Source organism: Apaloderma vittatum, unplaced genomic scaffold, assembly GCF_000703405.1.
Source record: "Apaloderma vittatum isolate BGI_N311 unplaced genomic scaffold, ASM70340v1 scaffold1682, whole genome shotgun sequence".
NCBI classification, from domain to species: Eukaryota; Metazoa; Chordata; class Aves; order Trogoniformes; family Trogonidae; genus Apaloderma; species Apaloderma vittatum.
This window is the reverse complement of record NW_009703949.1, coordinates 75937-94127: the sequence shown is the minus strand read 5'-3', so window position 1 is coordinate 94127 and position 18191 is coordinate 75937. Positions and strand designations below refer to the sequence as shown.

At 36.6% G+C, this 18191-nt stretch overlaps 1 protein-coding gene across 1 annotated transcript in view; it reads left to right on the top strand.

Moving 5' to 3' along the window:
- The window catches only part of LOC104270440 (zinc finger protein 385D-like), a gene marked incomplete at its 5' end in the record, with an annotated part of 71603 nt that overhangs the window by 27840 nt on the left and 25572 nt on the right, over positions 1 to 18191 (top strand). The window contains one exon of the mRNA XM_009864819.1: positions 13429 to 13539. Coding sequence (XP_009863121.1) covers positions 13429 to 13539 — 111 coding nt within the window. The remainder of the gene's footprint in view (positions 1 to 13428; positions 13540 to 18191) is intronic.

Genomic DNA, 18191 nt, shown 5'->3' with positions numbered 1-18191 from the left:
AAGAGCGGTGAGGGGTTGGCCAAGGGAGCTGCTCTGAGCTGGGATAGAAAGGGTTGGTGGAGGAAGCACAGGGTTCAACTCTGCGTCCAGACACAGACCTCTGTGGTGACCTTGAACCGTTACTTCCTCTCAGTTCTTATCTGTGAGACAAGGATATTATTTCCTGGCCTTTTAAGTGTGTCACAACGATCCTGGTCATTAATGATTAATCCTGGCACACGAATGTGTGCAGTTACTTAAGTATTAAGGTCTGGACATAATTGTCAAAGCTGAGGTCTAAGATCAAGTCCTGATTAGAACTCGTTCCATCAGAGTGTCAAGAGAAAAAGGAATAAGTCCTGGTGGATATGGTTTATCTCTAATATAACTTCAGCATAAGGCTAAAAGAGCTTTATATTAGCAGGAGGAATGACATTTTCCTTGATGATGTTATTTTTGTAATGCAGATAATTAAACAGGTTGAAAATAAAACCAGTCCTAGGGCTGAGAGTCTTTCAGGCATCCAGGAAGACAGAAGGAGACCCTCTGGGGTTTGCACTATGCTTTTGGTGTCTTTGTTTTTTTCAGAATTCTCTCATTAGTTGCTGCCATTTTATCAGGTCCTTCTTACCTCTTCTGTGTTGTAGATATCTCTGGGGCAGACCTTTTATTATAAAAGCAGAGACAATACACCCATATGGTATCCACTGGCATCAAATTATACATAAAAAAATGAATAATTAAAAATAACCAGATCTGAGCTGTTTGTACATTGTAGAGTTTCTTTTTCTGGAAAGATATGCTAGCAGTGCAGATATCTTTAAATACTTGACTTGAAGGCAACAGCTAGACAGTTCACAGGCAATAAAGTTGCCTTTCTTCATATCCATAGGTATTTGTGTGAGGTACTCCAGACATAGACAATTTTGAGTCAACTATGTCTGTGCTGTCTGGTGCTAAGGCATAAGGCTGTGAATGAGAACAAGTGTTTTTGCCAAAAGTTCTAGTACAGCTCAGTTTTCATATGTTAATTACCTGCCTGTAAGTGGTCTTTGTAAGGTACTGTGAAATACTCAGACAAGACTTCCTGTTGTATTTAAGTTCATAATATACATGAAATCCTATTCAGCCTGATTAGTGCAAAATACTCAACGGCATCCTAGCTTCACTGAATGTTAAGCAATGCTGAGCTTTTGTCTGGGGTCAACTGAGGAGATGAAAGACCTCTCACGGCCACTTGCTGACAGTAGCTCAGTGTCTAGCTGCTTCATCCCTTTTTTTTTTCCCAAATGATTCCAATCCACATGTACTAATTCATTTGGGGTTCCGCTATGGAGGGACACAGAGCATCCCTTCTTACACAGTGGACTGTATTGCGCTACCTGAACCCCTGACTACCTTGTGTATGTCAGGATCTAAGCATCACCGATGTTGTCAGAGCTGATTTGGGACAAGGGCATGCAGTTTGAGTTTGCTTGACCTAGATTCGTGGACCAAAATCAACATGAAGTAATTCTAAACAATTAAAGAATTCAAGAAAAGAAGTGAATTAGGTCCAAGTCAAGTATAAAAAGTAGCCACGTCACAATCAGCTGTGACAGTGAAGAAGTGAATGAATTCTCCCTTCTCATATTGTAATTTCACAACAGAAAAAAAGCAAAAGCAACTGAAGTAGTCCCAGAATGTCAGGGCCCCTATTACCTGCTCATTTGTGACTTTGTAGATACATTCATATTTATTTATGGTAGTGGGCTCCTAGGAGGAGTGGTGATTTCAGGCCATAAGCAGAGATTTAAAGAAGGAGTTTTAAGCCTATTTTGAGATAAGTTTAAATTTTGGTCTAGTATTTATGTATGCAGACATATAACAAGCAGTTTTCTTTCCTTTATTTCATTTAGTTCTGTTTTGATCTATAAAAAGCTCGAAGGTCAGGATCAGAACGGTACTCCTCTGGGAATACTGTTTTCCAAATTTTATTTTTTACATATCATTCAGATAAAACTTCAAAGATGAAATTTCATGGAAACATACACTGTTAACTTTTACTCTTTTTCCAAATGATATAAAAACATGCTGAGAATTATTTAATGCATCACGTTTCAGAGATGGATAGGAAGGGATTAAAGCACTTCAAGTAGTGAATGAGCCATAACTATATTCTCCACAGCTGTTCAGTGCACTCAGGATTGCACTAATGATTCAGTCACTAAGACTGACGAGATATTTGGAATAAACCTCTGTGGCAATGTGTATAGAATTTTTCGAAAATGCAGGCACGATGTGATTACCCAGTGCAGGTATGAGAGTGTTGTTTTCATCAAAAGGGAGTATAATTTTGGTTTTGAACCATGAAGAAAATGGGGGATGTTTCAAGTGATGGTGAGTTGGGTTAGTAATGTAATAATCTCCATTTATTCTAAGTTATTTCTTTTCTTTCTTTTTACTACTTTCTGCATCCTAAAGAGTCTGAAGCAGAAATCAGGTTGTTCTTAATTTTGCAGTTGCAAATACCTTGTTAAAATACAAGCCACCTTCTGACCACCTATTTCTCTTATCTGCCTGACATCTTACTCAGGTTAGTACCAAAGTCTAATGTTGTTTATGCATATGTAGTTACTAAGCACAGCAAGTTTTATTTTCATTATTATGTAAGCTCTCAAACTATATCAGAAATTTACTATGGTTTTTTGTTCATTTTCCAGTTTCATATTTCTTTCTGCCTTAGTGGAAGTGAGTTTCCTGAACACACAGTCTCATTCTGGTTCAAAAATTCAGGCAAGTTTTAGAGCTAATAACGTTATGGAGGAAGTCAGCAGGTTAATGAATTCTCTTATGGACCATGAGCTGGGCAAAGTTAAAATATTTTTTGCATGCAAGGAGCTAGAATATTCTTAGTGATTTGTTTGAGGACTATGAATATAGCTTTGCACATTATTTACATTCATACTTAACCATTACCTGTTATGAGTGTATTCAGCTGCATGTACAAACCATAAGCACTTCAGTTCCCATATGTGAAGAGTCTAGGGAACATTACCTGTGTTGACTGATGGTGATGAAATTAATTATAATAAAATTGCCTTGAATCTCAAGATGTGAGGCAATAGAGGACAGAAGGCAAGAAGGACAGTAGAACATTTCCTCTGAGACCAGCAAGTGGAGATGTTTCATGTGCTTTTTTCAGTGCTGACCTGAAAAACAAAAGAGAGAGCTAAAAAAGCACCTGTGGTCAAATAATTATACTAGAAAATGTCTAGACTTGCACCTGAACTGAAATGCTTCAACCCGATTTTGCAGAAAGACAGACATCCACTTAAGAACTGGGAGAGAAATTCAATAATTTCATAATTACTCTTTTGTAAAGGGATGTCAGAGACCATGTAGCTAAACAATGAGAATTTGAAAAATTTCTGTCTCTTTGAGATTCAACTGCATTTGCTTTATGAAAATACTTGCTCACTGACACCACTGACCCTCCTTCTCAAAATCTGAGATAAAAATATTCTGTTCTCGTAACATTTTTTTTCTTTCATGGCATGAGATATGGATTAAATGATGCCTTGGTGTCCCTTTTAGCCTCTTATTCTCTAGTTCTACAAGTATGACCTAAGAATTGTAACTTTTCCCAGTATTAAATCTTAACTCGCTAAGATTTTGAAATGTGTTGAGATATAAGAGCTTTGATAGAATATTTTAATAATGTCACTATTACTTGGACTTTTTCAGGTGTATTTTTAAACACTCATTAAACACGTTAGTTCTTCATGGTTTCTTTGAAGTCACCAGGATAAATACTGTAAACAAGAAGAATTTTTAAAATAGGCTAAAAAATTGAAGCAACATGATCAGGGAGGTTGCATTGCAGAATTATTTTCTCACATATATACATGTACATACACAGTCACTTCTCTGAAAAACGTAGTAGTTTGCAGAGATCACTTTGGACTCTGATACTTGTGAGCAATTCGCTCGCAAGAGTGAATCAAGTGCATCTCTGCCAGTTCTCTGTCTGGCAAACATCCTGCTTTTATTGTTGTTGTGATTAGAATGACCCACTATTATTACATACCAATTATAATATTTGGTTCAATTTTCTGAAATTCATTCACATATGAATGATGCTGTTGGGAACTTGTTGTGTAACCCTCATTACGTCTGCCAGCCTTTTGTTCCCAGCTCTTCTCTTAAGCACAAAACATGGAAAATCCCTTGGCTTTTTAAAACGTGTTCCTTTTCTTATGAGCTTATTTTTCCTTTGTTCTAGGTTGAAGCCGAGAAAATAAACGTCATTTGTGAACCTTAGGTTTTTACCTTTACTGGAGTCCTGAAAGATATCTTTTCAGAGAGTGTAACATTCATCTTTTTTTGTTTTAAGCAGTTATTTTGGGTTTAATCGTATTTTTACTGTTTGCCACTGCTCATTTAAGTGAACAGATAAAAGAAACAATCCACCCCTTCTTTCTACACCACTTTGCTAATGCCTACTAGAAGTGGAGTCAGTAATTCTCCCACTTTCAGGGTTGTCTGTTTCGTGTTATTCTGTTCTTATGCTGAAATTGTACTGAGTATTGTCCACTGGATAATTGAGCAATATGACAAACATACCATATCTGATTGCCTTTCATCTTCTCTCCTTTGGGAGAATCTTTTAAGTCTGGTAGAATTTTGTGTGTCCTTTGGTTCAGCACTGGGCAACAATCATTGTTTTGTAATTTGGAAGACTACTATCTGTAATATTCTTGCTTGTCTTGAATGAGACAGGACTGAAGAACAAGTTAGGGCCATCCCATTTCAGAGAACCAGTTGAATACTACTCTGGAGAAAGATGTATAGCAAGTCACTAAACCCAAACTTTCTTAGACAACTTTATGGATTGTGAGTCCAACATGCATTTGTAAGCTGCGTTTAGTCTGTGTAGCACCTTCACTGACAAATCTGAAGTCAGCTACAGCTGGGTGGTGGACATGTGAAAGGCAATATTAATAGTAAATATTGTTGGGTGTATTAAATTGGAACTAGCATATATTTTTATTAATTTCTGAGAAAATACCATCTTTTATTTACCAAAGAAGTTTTGAAAATAAGTTAGTTATACTTGTGAAGTACTCGCCATCCTGTGTCAGTGAAGACTGTAGGAGAGCCAATGAATATGCTGGTTATTCCCATTGGGAGCAAGATTTCAGCTTCACACAGTAAATGAGGTCTAGGGCTATTCATTGAACTCCTTGGACAAAACACAGCATTGTACAGTTGCTCATTAAGTGAACATTGTCCATATCTGAACGAAATAAAGCCAGAATCATTCAGGAAAAGCTTGTGAACACATTTTAAAAATGTAAATTCATAAAGCTGTTAAGTTAAAGCTTATCAGCATTCAGTCGTTTTGAGGGTTTGATCTACAACCTTAACGTTCTTTTAGTACTGTGTGTTTCTGTATTTAGCATACATACACATACATACACAGATTTGTTCCAGTATGACAGTCCTTCACGTGTTGTTTAGCATGTTTGATTAGCATAATCACTGTGTGATTATTTCTCACTAGCCTTAACATATGCAAATTCTTATCTTTTGACTGACAACCATTATTAGACAATCAGAGCATAAGGATTTGCATAATCTCTGTGTGGTTACAGTATTTGTGTGCAATACCACTGTGAATACAAATCCTTTTGCTCTGACTTGTTTCTGTATATTCAAGCAATTTGCCAGAAATACTGCTGCTGCCTCAGCATCTCATTGACAAGTGGAAAAATCTACAAGAAAATAATAACGAAAAAGAAAGCAAGAGAAAAGAACTAGAGTCACAACAGAAAAGGTGACCAGGCAACTGCTACAATTGAACAGATTTATTAAAAAAAAAAAGATAAATCATTACACTTACACATTTCAATAAGAGAATAAAAGGTTTGCTTTGAAAATTCATTATTCATTCCGAGTACTATTCAGGTTATATAAACCAGTTACACTGTGTGAGAAGTGACTGCAGCTTTTTATAGATACCACTTTTCTAAACAAATGTAATTCTTCTGTAAATAACACACATTATTTTAGTAATTGCAGGTATTCTATATGAATTATTTTACATTTAGCTAGGTAGAGTAATATTTCTGTTTTATGTATATGAAAAGCATCAGATTAGTTCTACTCTCTTTCATTGATAAGAGCAGGTTTTTTTCTAAGAAAAGATGTAGAGTGCTGAGTTCAATTCACTGCATAATTATTCCCCATAATTACTAGGGCAATACTGAATAAATTAGCTGTAAAAGGATAAACCATGCATGGTAGCACATCTAGAACATTTATTTTAATTATCTGACATCATATTGTTCCATTTGCATATGAAACCAAAATATTGTTGAATATTCTTTTTTGAGTTTAACTATGCTTACTAAACTCTTCCCATCATTCCTTTTGAATTGTGTTCTTTCGTTAGTTTATAAGATTCTTATTCACAGTTTTATGTGACGTTGAAACAAAACAAAACCCTGAACTGCTAGCCCAAACAATGGAATGTATTTGTCAGATATACTTAGGACCAAATCACTGAGCTGTTGTTGAACTGCTCTATTTCTGACCAGGACACCAGTATATTAAGAATGTGTCAAGTAGCTTATAAGTTACTGGTCTGACACTTCTGAAAAGCATCAGACCTATGCACATTCTCAACAGATATTTTTTTTTTTTTTTAGCATGTACAATTAATAAATACTTTCAAGAGGTCTGAGATGGATGTTCACACACAGAAATGAACTGTGATGCATGAGAGTTATTAGGCAAATACTTGAAGTTTTAGACAAAGTTACACATACTTTGTCCACCTTGTATGTGCAGCTGCAGTAGATGCCAAGTATCTGCTGGAGGAGAAGGAGCTACCACACAGCTGAACAGTGTCCATAACATGGTCACTCTGTACAGGCAATATAAGGCTTAATGTCCAGCAGTTCATGGGAATTTCTGCATAAATGATAACAATGTAATGCAATTAATATAACAGGATATAATATAACATTGCTGCATCTGTACAATCGACCAGCATGGTTGCAGGGGAAAAGATGGTGAGTTCTTGATGCTACTGAGATCAGAGAGGAACTGCTCAATTCTCAGGTGGAAGTAATCAAATTATGCCCTGAGAAAATTTCTGGTTCAGAAACTCCCCCAGCTCTAAATGACAGTGGCTTTACATGACTGAGGAGCTTTCCTATAGCATTAGGAATTGCTGTTCTGGGTTTCTACCAGTATGTCGCTATTATAATGCAGTAGGCAGTTTTACACTTGAAGTGTATGATGCTAAAATTGCATCCATCATGCAATTTTAAAAATGGATTAAGTTCATTAGTAAGTATAAACTGTGGAGCATATGATAATATTTTGTTCTTTTTTCTTGGTAAGGCATTGTGTATATGGCTGGTACACGGCTTACACTGTTAGCAATGCTCTTATTAGTTTCTCCATTTGTTGAAACGTGGAGAATGAATAAAAGGAGCCCTTGCTGAATTACCTTTATTTGTCATCAGTTTTACAATTAAGATCTTCACATAAGTCTCACGTAAGTCTCAATTAAGATCTTCACATTTGGAAATACTAATAACTTGCTCACAATTATAATAGTATTACTGTGTACTTGTTTGACTTATTTACTCCTAAATACAAAGTTACATTTGCAGAAATGCAGACCTCTAAGAAACTGTACTCAGAATGCTATTGTCATTGTAACATTTCATTGTGTTAGCAACCCTGTTTTAAGTTCCGAAAAGTGTTGATAGCTGTGTCACTGGATTCACTTACTGATTCGAGTAATGGAGGTCAGTCTTTTGGTGGGTAATATTTTTTTTTTTTTTGTAAATTACCATTAAAATTATGTTCAGCAATTTTTTCCTGAGAGTTTCAATGACCTGACGTGGTTTTCTGCTCACTCAGTATAGGACCACGGTGATTTGAGTCAATCTTTTGCAGCTAATTTCTTTGGCTTTGAGGTAATTCTTTCTTACTTATCTGATTGTTTTAGGCCTATGATATAGTCTGAACAGGCTCTGGGCATCCACATTATCTTCATCCTTTGACCTGGGTGCTTTTGTTTATATATGTTAGTGCAATTCCATTAGTTTACTGCCAATCTCAGCCATTTGAGATGCTCATGTCATGAGCTTTGGCTTTAATACAGATTTTAAAAAAAAAAACAAAGCACAACTCCCTTTGCTGATTATTCTTTTGTGATTTGAGTCTGTATGAATCAAACTTGCGTTCTTTGCTTTGCTCTTGGTTTGTTATTGTTTTTAACTTAGACATAGTCTTATGCCTCTGGAATAAGAAGTCACATAAAAAGGACTAATAAAAATTTTATATATTAAATTGTTGAAATTCACGAAGAGCTATATGCTTGAATTTGAGTTTCAGTATAAAAAAATCTTCACACATTAAAAAAAAAAAAAGAATACTTACTAATTATTTGTGGAAACTATGTAAAATTTACATTTCTAAAGGATCCAAATTCTCTATAAGTAACATTTACCAGCCAGGGTTTTGCCTTCTGCAGATGTTTAATGAAGTTTAACAAGATGGAGACTTGACTACAGAAGAGTTCAAGGATAGCAGCTGTGGTGATTCTGGAAAAGTTGCCTAGGCACAGAGTTTAACTTAAGGTCTCCTGGGTCAAGTTCTTGTTGATTTTGTGGTAGATGTTTCAACGAGAAAAGTTCATGCAAGAGCCACTGTTTTCATTGGCTGTCCACAAGAAAAAGAGCTCTTTTGTGCTTTATGGTAAGCACAAGAACAAAAAACTAAAGTCAAGTAGATGACATCCACAACTGTGGATGTCGTCTACCTTGACTTTAGTAAGGTATTTAACACTGTTGCCAACAGCATTCTTCTCCTAGAGAAATTGACTGCTCTTGGCTTGGATGAGCATGTACTTTGCTGGGTAAAAAACTGGTTAGATAGCCAAGTCCAAAAAGTTGTGGTCAACAGAGTTGGCAGCCAGTCATGAGTGATGTCCCCCAAGGCTTTGTACTGAGCCCAATCCTGTTTAACGTTTTCATCAATGATCTGGATGAAGCGATAGAGTGCACCCTTAGTAAGTTTAAGTCACATGAAAGTGTCCATCTGCTTGAGTGTAGGGAGATTCTATAGAGGGATCTAGACAGGCTGGATCACTGGGCCAAGGCAAATCCCGCGAGTTCCAATAAGACCAAGTGCCGGGTCCTGCACTTCGGCCACAACAACCCCCAGCAGCACTACAGGCTTGGGGAGGAGTGTCTGGAGAGCTGCCAGCAGAAAAGGACCTGGAGGTGCTGGTGGACAGCCACCTGAACATGAGCCAGCAGTGTGCCCAGGTGGCCAAGAATGCCAATGGCATCCTCACTACAAGAGAGACACTGAGGTGCTGGAGAGGGTACAGAGGCAGGCTTCCAAGCTGGTAAAGGATTTGGAGCATGTGTTGTATGAGGAACAGCTGAGGGAACTGTTTAGCCTGGAGTCGAGAAGACTGAGGGGAGACCTTATTGCTCTTTACAACTACCAGAAAGGAGGTTGTAGTGAGGTGAGGGTTGATCTATTCTCCCTAGCGGTGAGTGATATGACAAGAGCAGATAGCCTTAAGCTGCACTAGGGGAGATTCAGGGTGGATATTAGGAAAAATTTCCCGGGTCCTGCCCTTTGGCCACAACCACCCCCAGCAGCGCTACAGGTGGTTGAGTCACCGTCCCTGGAGGTGTTTAAGAGATGGGTAGATGTTGCTTTGAAGGACATGGTTTAGTGGTGTTGATAGGGCTAGGAAAAGGTGGGACTCAATGATCCTGAAGGTCTCTTCCAGCTGAAAATATTCTATGATTCAATGATTCTAAGAAAGTGGCTAAGGTCGTTGGTCTAACAAGGTTGAATTTGAAAGAAGCGATCAAAATCAAATGAGAGTAGTAAGGTCAAAGATAAGCAAATCGAGTAAAGGGTCAACTTCTGCCATGCCCTTGGTTTAAGCCTGGATTTTGCTGAAGTATGGTAAGCGCCTGAAGATCTTGGGAAGAGAGTATTTGGTCAGAGAAAGTAAATACCATGTTCCCACAAGTTTCAGCTTGAATAATTAAATACTGCTATGCGTTTTAAGTACTGAAAACAAAAATTAACTGAACAAAACAGGTAACCTTTTTTATTTATTTTCTTAGCCCAAACTAAGTTACCTTGTGGTTTGCAGCAAGCCTTGAGGAATGTGCTATCCTTGGGCTGACCACAAGAAAAATTGTGGCACAGCCTGGGCTACATAGGAAGATACCAAGTGCTGGATAGCAAAAAAGCAAAAGGTACTGACCAAGTCAAGCACAGGGCAGCTTGCCCTAGTTGTGTTGTATCTTGCAGTGTAAATAAGTTGGTGAGAGGAAATAAACCTCTTGCAAACCTGGCGCTCCTCCACAGCTTTGACAGCAGAATCATAATCTTCCATGTGTGTTGTAAATCTCTCTCTCCTTTACTGTAAATGGGAGCAAATTAAATCAGTTGCATCTAAGAAATAAAAAACCCCAGCTATTATAATATAGCACTAGTGAGTAAAAAGGAGATTTTATGAAAGTTTATCATAACTTTTATTGTGAAATCAAATACCACTTGTGTACATTGAAATACAATTTATATGTATAATTAGTACCATTCAGTGAGCCTAGAAATGGTTGGAGATTCTAAGTATCTCACCACGTGCTGATTATCTCAGCTACATGATATTATTTTCCTCTTTATACTTCCCTGCAGTCCTTAATCTCTCTTTTCTGGCAATCAGCTGCCTCTTGTTGTTCCTCTGGCTCTCAGCAGGGCTCCTCTCTGTCCTCTAGTGTCTTATGAGATGTGAGGGCTTATGCTGTACCTCGGTATCCTGTTACCTCTCTCAGATTTCCTGCATAAAACTTCTGGAGGCTTCTCTGATGATTTTGGATGTTTATGTGAAATGTATGGATCGGTGGTGTTTCCCAAACGAAATCTCTGGGAACAAAAATGATAATGTCAAATACCTCTCTAGCACTCTGCCCCAGCTTTATTAGAATCTGAGGCTAAGTATTGAAGCTTAATTTTGCTTTGCAGTGTCAAAGAGAATTTGGAAGAAAAGGGATTCTTATTTAATCAACTTGGAGGCTATCTAGAACACTTCTTCATTTAAAGCCACAAACACAAGTCATCCAGTTCACAGTAAGGCCATATAACCGTATATCTAGAAAGCTGCATCTTCAGAAAGTGCACAAATGGATTTCTGTATCAGCAAATAAATGAGAAAAATCTGTAGTGTGATTAGGAAAGAAACTCTAAATTTTTTCATGAGACCAAAATAAAATTAAATACAAAATAGACCAACTGTTCTACACATTCATGAATTTTCTCAATTCTCAAAAAACTATTAATCTCATTCTCATGAGATCATCAGTTTCCCCAAAAATCAAACTCCATTTGGAGCTAGAGTTCTGGTTAGTGTGAGGCCTAACAGTTACACTGGATCAAAGAATGAACAATTTCTTGTTACCACGTGCTGATTCATTCATACAGCTGAGCTTCCCAGAAGTTTTTAGGGCTGCAGTGGTGAAAGGTGCAGTGCTGAAATTTCTTTAGAAATTTAGACTAAATTTCTCTGAACTTCAGCAGCAGTGAAAGAGCATCAGTTAAGACCAGGTCATATTTTAGTGTTGAAAACTGCATCATAAAAGTCTTTTTGGTTCTACTGGTATAAGTCACATTTTAGGTAGCAGAGCTGTTGAAAAAAAAGAAGAGCTGTTACTGTCTATTTCCTTTCCTATATGGTGGTGTTCTTTCTGGTCTATACAGTAGTATTTTTGGACTGTGGACTTTTTCAGAATCATGTTACTGAGTAAAATGAGTGCCTCTAGCACATGGTTTGATCATCCCAAAAAGTCTTACAGAGCATGCTGTAGTATTTCAGAGCTTGATATATTCTGATCTCAGCCATCAGTGTTATTTTGGGGTTATGTTACTGTGACATTTCTAGGTGCGATTGGTGTTCTTTTATGCTGATGATTGCACAGATACATGAGGTATTTCATTTTCAGATCAAGTTGAAGAGAATGTTAAAATTTAGCATTTTTTTCAAACTTTTCTATAAAATTTTACCATTTTCCTTGTTCCTTTTTTTTTCCTTTTCTTCTTTTTAACCAATCTGAATTTCTTTTCAACAGGAATTAGTTTAATGACCAATTTCATATCTGACACTGAAGAGCTGTCAGGTGATGCAGAATTTCTGAAGTGATCTGTTCTGCACTCACCACAATAGAGGCCATGACTGTCTACCATTACAGCTTCCATGAATAACTGATTATTCTAAGCAAATGCTCTGATTCTTTATTTATCAAATAACCCTTTACTAATAGACTAGAAAAAAGTGAATCATGGGATATGAGCATAGAAAAAAGTTGGATTTTTTTCATGATGCATATTTATTTACTTTTTAAATATATTTTATCAATACAAATTAAGCTGTGTGAATACCGGTTATCATGAGAGTTAGACAATTGTATTCACATCATCAAAATTTGTGAATTTTTAAAAATACAATTTAAGGGCAAAAAACTATCAATGTCTTTATCAAGTTGCTGTAAAGATGTCACTAGATTTTGAAAATGGCTGTCAAATGCTTTCTGTGAGAAAGGAATATAAGTAGTTTTGACCAGTGAATTTGGGGAAGTTGATTTCAATCCTCCATGTAATAGATTCTTGAGTAGCTTTTGTGAGATTCTCTACCAGAATTGTATGATTTTTAATGAGACTCTGATTTGCAGACACTGCCAGACCGGCATTCTGGTAGAGACTAGTTCATAATAATGTTTGTCACGTAAGTTGAAATTCATCCTTGAAAGTAGGATTTGTTCTAAATATTTTGTTCCAAATGGCTGTGAAAATAATCTTTGGAAGATTTGGATTTTTCTTGGCTGGTGTAGAAGTTGTTTTATGGAAAAGATTAGTTTAATGGTTCCCAGAATTTTTTATTTTTTTATTTTTTTATTTTCATAGTATTGAGCTCTAGTGTTATTCTGGAATTATTTGTATATACTATTCCTTCACATTTCCATTGATCCTTTTCTTAGTGATTTTATCTAAAATATTCTTGTGTCATATAGTCAGCTAGCTTTTCTGTGATATAAAAAACATAAATTGGTGTTTTGATAGGTAAACTTGTTTACAGCCTTCAGCTTTCCTCAGTAAAGCGAGACTGATGCATATAGAATTGAGCTAAGAATATGTATTTCAAGATAGCTTATGACACTTCTCTTTATTCCTTTCTGTATTACCTCTTTATAAAACTGCATGAAGAAGAAATATTCATTTTCAAAGAAAAATAATAAATAATAGTTTTCTGTAGTGTGGGTTATGGTATGGCATGATGGTAAATCCATTTTGAGACTATAGATAACAGCGTACAGTGGAACAGAAAAAGCTTTTATTTTTCTCTTTCTCCTCTCTTTACAGATGGACCCAATTCAGAAAGCTGTAATAAATCATACATTTGGGGTTCCTCTTCCTCATCGAAGAAAGCAAATCATATCATGCAACATTTGCCAGCTGAGATTTAATTCTGATGTAAGTTGATCACTTTGTATCACGTCAGAAATATGTATCTGTCATCTAGGATGTGCCATAATTTGCGTAAATTGAACCTAAACAAAACGTTGTGATTTCAGTTTGTGGCTCAGCAGATGAAAAGGCTGTAGGATGCTTCAAATGAAAAAAATTATTTGGTAGTGCTTATACACCTGGGCAGATTTTCCCTGCAGATATATCCCTGCAATCTCATCAGCTTCATTTGTGTTGCAGAGAGTCTAAAGAGGAAATGGATTGATCCATTACTGCTAATACGGCTGAAATATTTGCTGGGTCCTAATTCTTTCACCAGTCCTGCTTACGTTTACCTTCCTTTTCAGTCTGTAAATGTTAGGTTATTCAGATATTCTTAGAGCCCTTGTGCATCTACCTTGCTTTTTCTACCCTTACAACAGCATCTCTGCCTAGGCAAAATTGTATTTTAATGTTCCTATCCTGGCAGCACAAGCTTTTAAAGCAGAGGGGAAAAAAAAAATGATTTTTTCGGTTTATTGGCTCCTACTTTATGTCCTCTTACTTATCCAGCAATGAAGTAGAGCAAGCTGAACTAGAGATGGTCTCTCATACACAGAGGAAACCTGTCGCTTATAATTACCCAAGGAAGATGTGTTCTGGTGCTCTTCACCAAGGAATACCTGTTCTCTCACAGAAAAGCCTCTTAGAGTTTAACTCCTTTATTTTCTTCTCCTCAATCATTGTGTGTGCAGACAAAACCTGACACAGTACAATATATTTTCTTCTGCTATTCTAGTGTCTCCAGAAACTTTCTTGACATGGGCATTGCTAGTGTAAACTTAAATTCCTGTACCAGATATCTTTAATTTACTACCCATTTTACCAATTTAAATGTAGAAGGTACTTCTGTCAGAATAAAATGGTTAAATTTACAGTGAGGTGTAACCTAAAAACATCCACGAGGGTCCTTCCTCCTGGTGGTCATATGAAGAAGTGAAATAATTCTTGTGTGCTGCTGCTTCTTTGTAAGCAACTGTTTATGTACACTTTGTATCAATTTTATCATTTATCAAAGCCATGAACTTGTCAGAAACTTAAAATTTAATCTTGAAGATTTCTTTTCAGGATTGGCCACCTAGGGAGAGAATAATACAGATTTCATAATTCCCATCAGCTTTTTATTCCTCAGAAGTAATTATAACAAGACCTCAGTCACAGTTTCCAGACCAAACAGCGCCATGTACTTCCTTTCACTGATGACTCCAGGTTTTCTAGTTCATGCACTGAATGGACACCTTCCTCTTATAACATTAACATCATTCTCAAGCAGTAGTGCAAGGAAGGCTAATACATTCTCTGGAGCTGTCATGTCTCTCACAGATAAAAATAGAAGAGTCTTCCATTTAGAAGCCAGATGCTAGAATTAGGACTGTGGATACCGAGCCGCTCATGGGGAGGGGACAATAGAGACTCCTGGGCCACAGTAGATTGCACTGACTGAGCAGCTCAGCTCATCACTCAAAAATATTAGCTTTGTCCTAGGAAAAATCATGTCACACTGAATCATACATAGCATATATCTTTGAGAGACATCAAATACTTTGTTGTTACATACCAAAGTGAAACACCTTTCAAAGAGGGTGTAACATTTGTTAGTCTGCAAAGAGATCTGGAAGAAAAGAGAGGATGAACACATGATTAAGATAACTTAGTCATTCACAGGTACACAAACTCGGAATGATAGAGTGGAAATTTTTTTCAGCTGGCAGGAGCTATGCATTTTCCAGAACAAAATATTTGAAATGAAAATTCTTCTACACTGAGTCAAACAAGCTATCAGTGACACTGACACTTCTTACTCACAGTACTGGCATGCTCTCATGCTGTTCCTGTTCTGCTGCTCTTAGAAAGGATTCCTAGGAAGAGAGGGGAAAGAAGAGAAGTGGCCATTTCTATAGTCATCTACATGGCCTGAAAAAATGGTTTCAGAAGAAACCTATTTGTTTAGACTGTTCACAGTGAAGTCTTGGAAGAAAATCTGTTAAGCAGATATGTAATAAACCTTCGAATGATAGAGGCTTGCACTCAAATCTGCCAACACAGTTCAGTAGAAGGTTGTTCTAATGCTCCCCTCTCTCAGAGTAGATTGGTACCATTACCTTTGTGGAATGAGGAGACCTTCTTACTGAGTAAATTTTACTTTCCACTTTTAATATTCACCTATTTTTTAAAACAACCCCAGTGCTGCTGACTGATGGGGAGTTTATAATCCAAAATCTGCCCATTGATTAACCTGGGATGATACCTCTCCCCGTTTTCCCTAGCACACAGAAGAGATTTGTGGACTGTTTTATGATGATCTTCTCTCATTTCAGTGCATATATTTATTACTGCTGAAAATCACAAAGTGCTCTGCTGAGGCTTTTCATAAAATAATAAGTGGTCCGAGTTGCACTGTAGTTTAGAAATGCTTTTCTGCAATGTAAGAGGAAGAAGCAGAGCTAAGTTCATCCGTTGCTTGGGTAATTCTAAATGTTCACCAGGTTTAGAAGCAAAAATGTGCTAAATTAAAGATTCAATGTTGAGACTTAAAGGAAATATTGCTTTGAAGAAAAAGAGCTATTAGCTATACTCTACTATATGAAGAGCAAGTACACACAATGTAATATTTTCTTCTATTATTATGAAAAAGTTTTCATTTACTGAATATTCCTAACTTTCATTTTCATCATGTTGTGCTGAACATGATTTAAAACCATAACAACAATAAATAGCTTTTCTGTTCAGAAACTTAGGATTCTCTGGCTTTTCTACCAATATGTCTTTATTTTTAGATGCTGTATGGAGATAGGAATTATCAGAGAATAATGAATAGAAATTCCATTTACCTGCTGCATGATAGTATTATGAAAATGTTTACAATAGAACTGGTGTGTGAGATTTTTCATTTTTGCAGAGAATACAAAATTTTCTCCCCTTTGATACAGATTTCTTTCAGAGGAGAAGAGCTTTTTTTCTGGTTACACGGTATCAAAATTGCATTTCAAAGAAAAATGAGAAAAGGCAGTACAATAGTCTAAAATTGTTTAGCTTCTTTCTAAAGGAGTTATCTATAAATCTTCATGACAACTGTGTGTTCAGTATTTATTTTTAAAATAAATCTTCTCATACAAGGGAAGGGAGGAATGAGCAAGTAACCAAAGCCTCTCCATGCTGAGAAAAAACGGTGGAACACAGAAGTAGGTTCTGTGGAGTTTGTTTCAAGCAGTGATGTGGGGGTTTTTTATTGAGACAGATCTATATATAATGTTTATATTCAGGTTGTGCATCCAATACAGGGCAAAACATTTAAGTATTACTTATGTGCACCCGTGCATGTTGCCATTTAGATTTCAGCAGCTGCTGAGAGATATTGTGCCAGGTCAGAACTGTTAAAGGCATACTTTGTAGTAAACAGTAAATATCTGCTAAGAGCACCCTGTAAAATGAAGCGCAGCTGACTTCAGTAGAACAATTCATGTGCCTACAGGTAGCTGTAGGAGTAAATTCTCTGTTAACACGAGGCATCACTAAAAGACAAACAAAGCAAAATGAAAAAAAACCAAGAAACACCATGGCATGGAAAAAAAAATTACTTTTTGATCACTCTCTTAACTATTTGATCTTCCTTTGCCCACATTTCTAATTTCATAATTTGATCAAGATAGTGATATTTTCTGTTAATAAGGTCATTTCTTGCAAAGGGAATTCCCTCTTTCTCTTCCCTCTCATTTATTGTAGATGGCTGAGTGATAATCTAACTTGAGAGAAAGGTTGGGAAGCATTTTTATGTACTTACAGGACTTGAATTTTGTTGGGATACAGAGTAAAAATATTTCTAGGAAATATTTTATTTTACTTAAATAGCAACATTCTTCTGAAAATCATGAGCCAAGTGCTCATGATAGAGTCCTTATTTGTTGGGTTTTGCACTTTGTTTTTCTCCATCTCTATAAAGTTAAAGGTACCACTGAACTGATATCTAGTGAAGAATCTTTTGGAGACTGAGGATGCAATATAGCTCCACCATATTTCACCATGTTTCTTATTTTCATGTGGAAAGAAGCAAGACCAGAGGATTTGTGCCCTGTTTTGGTTGTGCTTGGTATCTAGAACAAATGGTTAAAGTATGAATTTGTAAGCCTCTAGGGGACAATAAAGTGATAAGAAACAGCCAACATGAATTTGTCAGGAACAAATCGTGTCAAACCAATCTAATTTTCTCCTTTGACAGGGTAATTGGTCTAAGGGATAATAGGGAATAAATAGATGTGATATATTTTGGCTTTAATAAGGGCTGATATAGTCCTATGTGACAGTCTTGGAAAGTGAGTAGGGGAATATGGTCCAAGTGAAATTGTTAATAGTTGGTTGCACAACAGATTGAAAAACTGTATTGAGACTAGTTGCTGAGGGTTTCTGGTCAAAAAAGAAGATTACTACTAGTCAGGATCTGTGGGAGTCTGTTCTGTGTTTGCTGCTACTCTAAATTTTCATTAGCAGTGTGCCTGACAGAGTAGAAAGAAACGTATACCAGGTTTGTGGATGTCACGTAGATGAAGTGTGGCAGGCACTTGATGGAAGGTGGGAAGCTCAGGGTTGCAGTCCAGAATTATCTTCACCAGTTGGAGAAAATA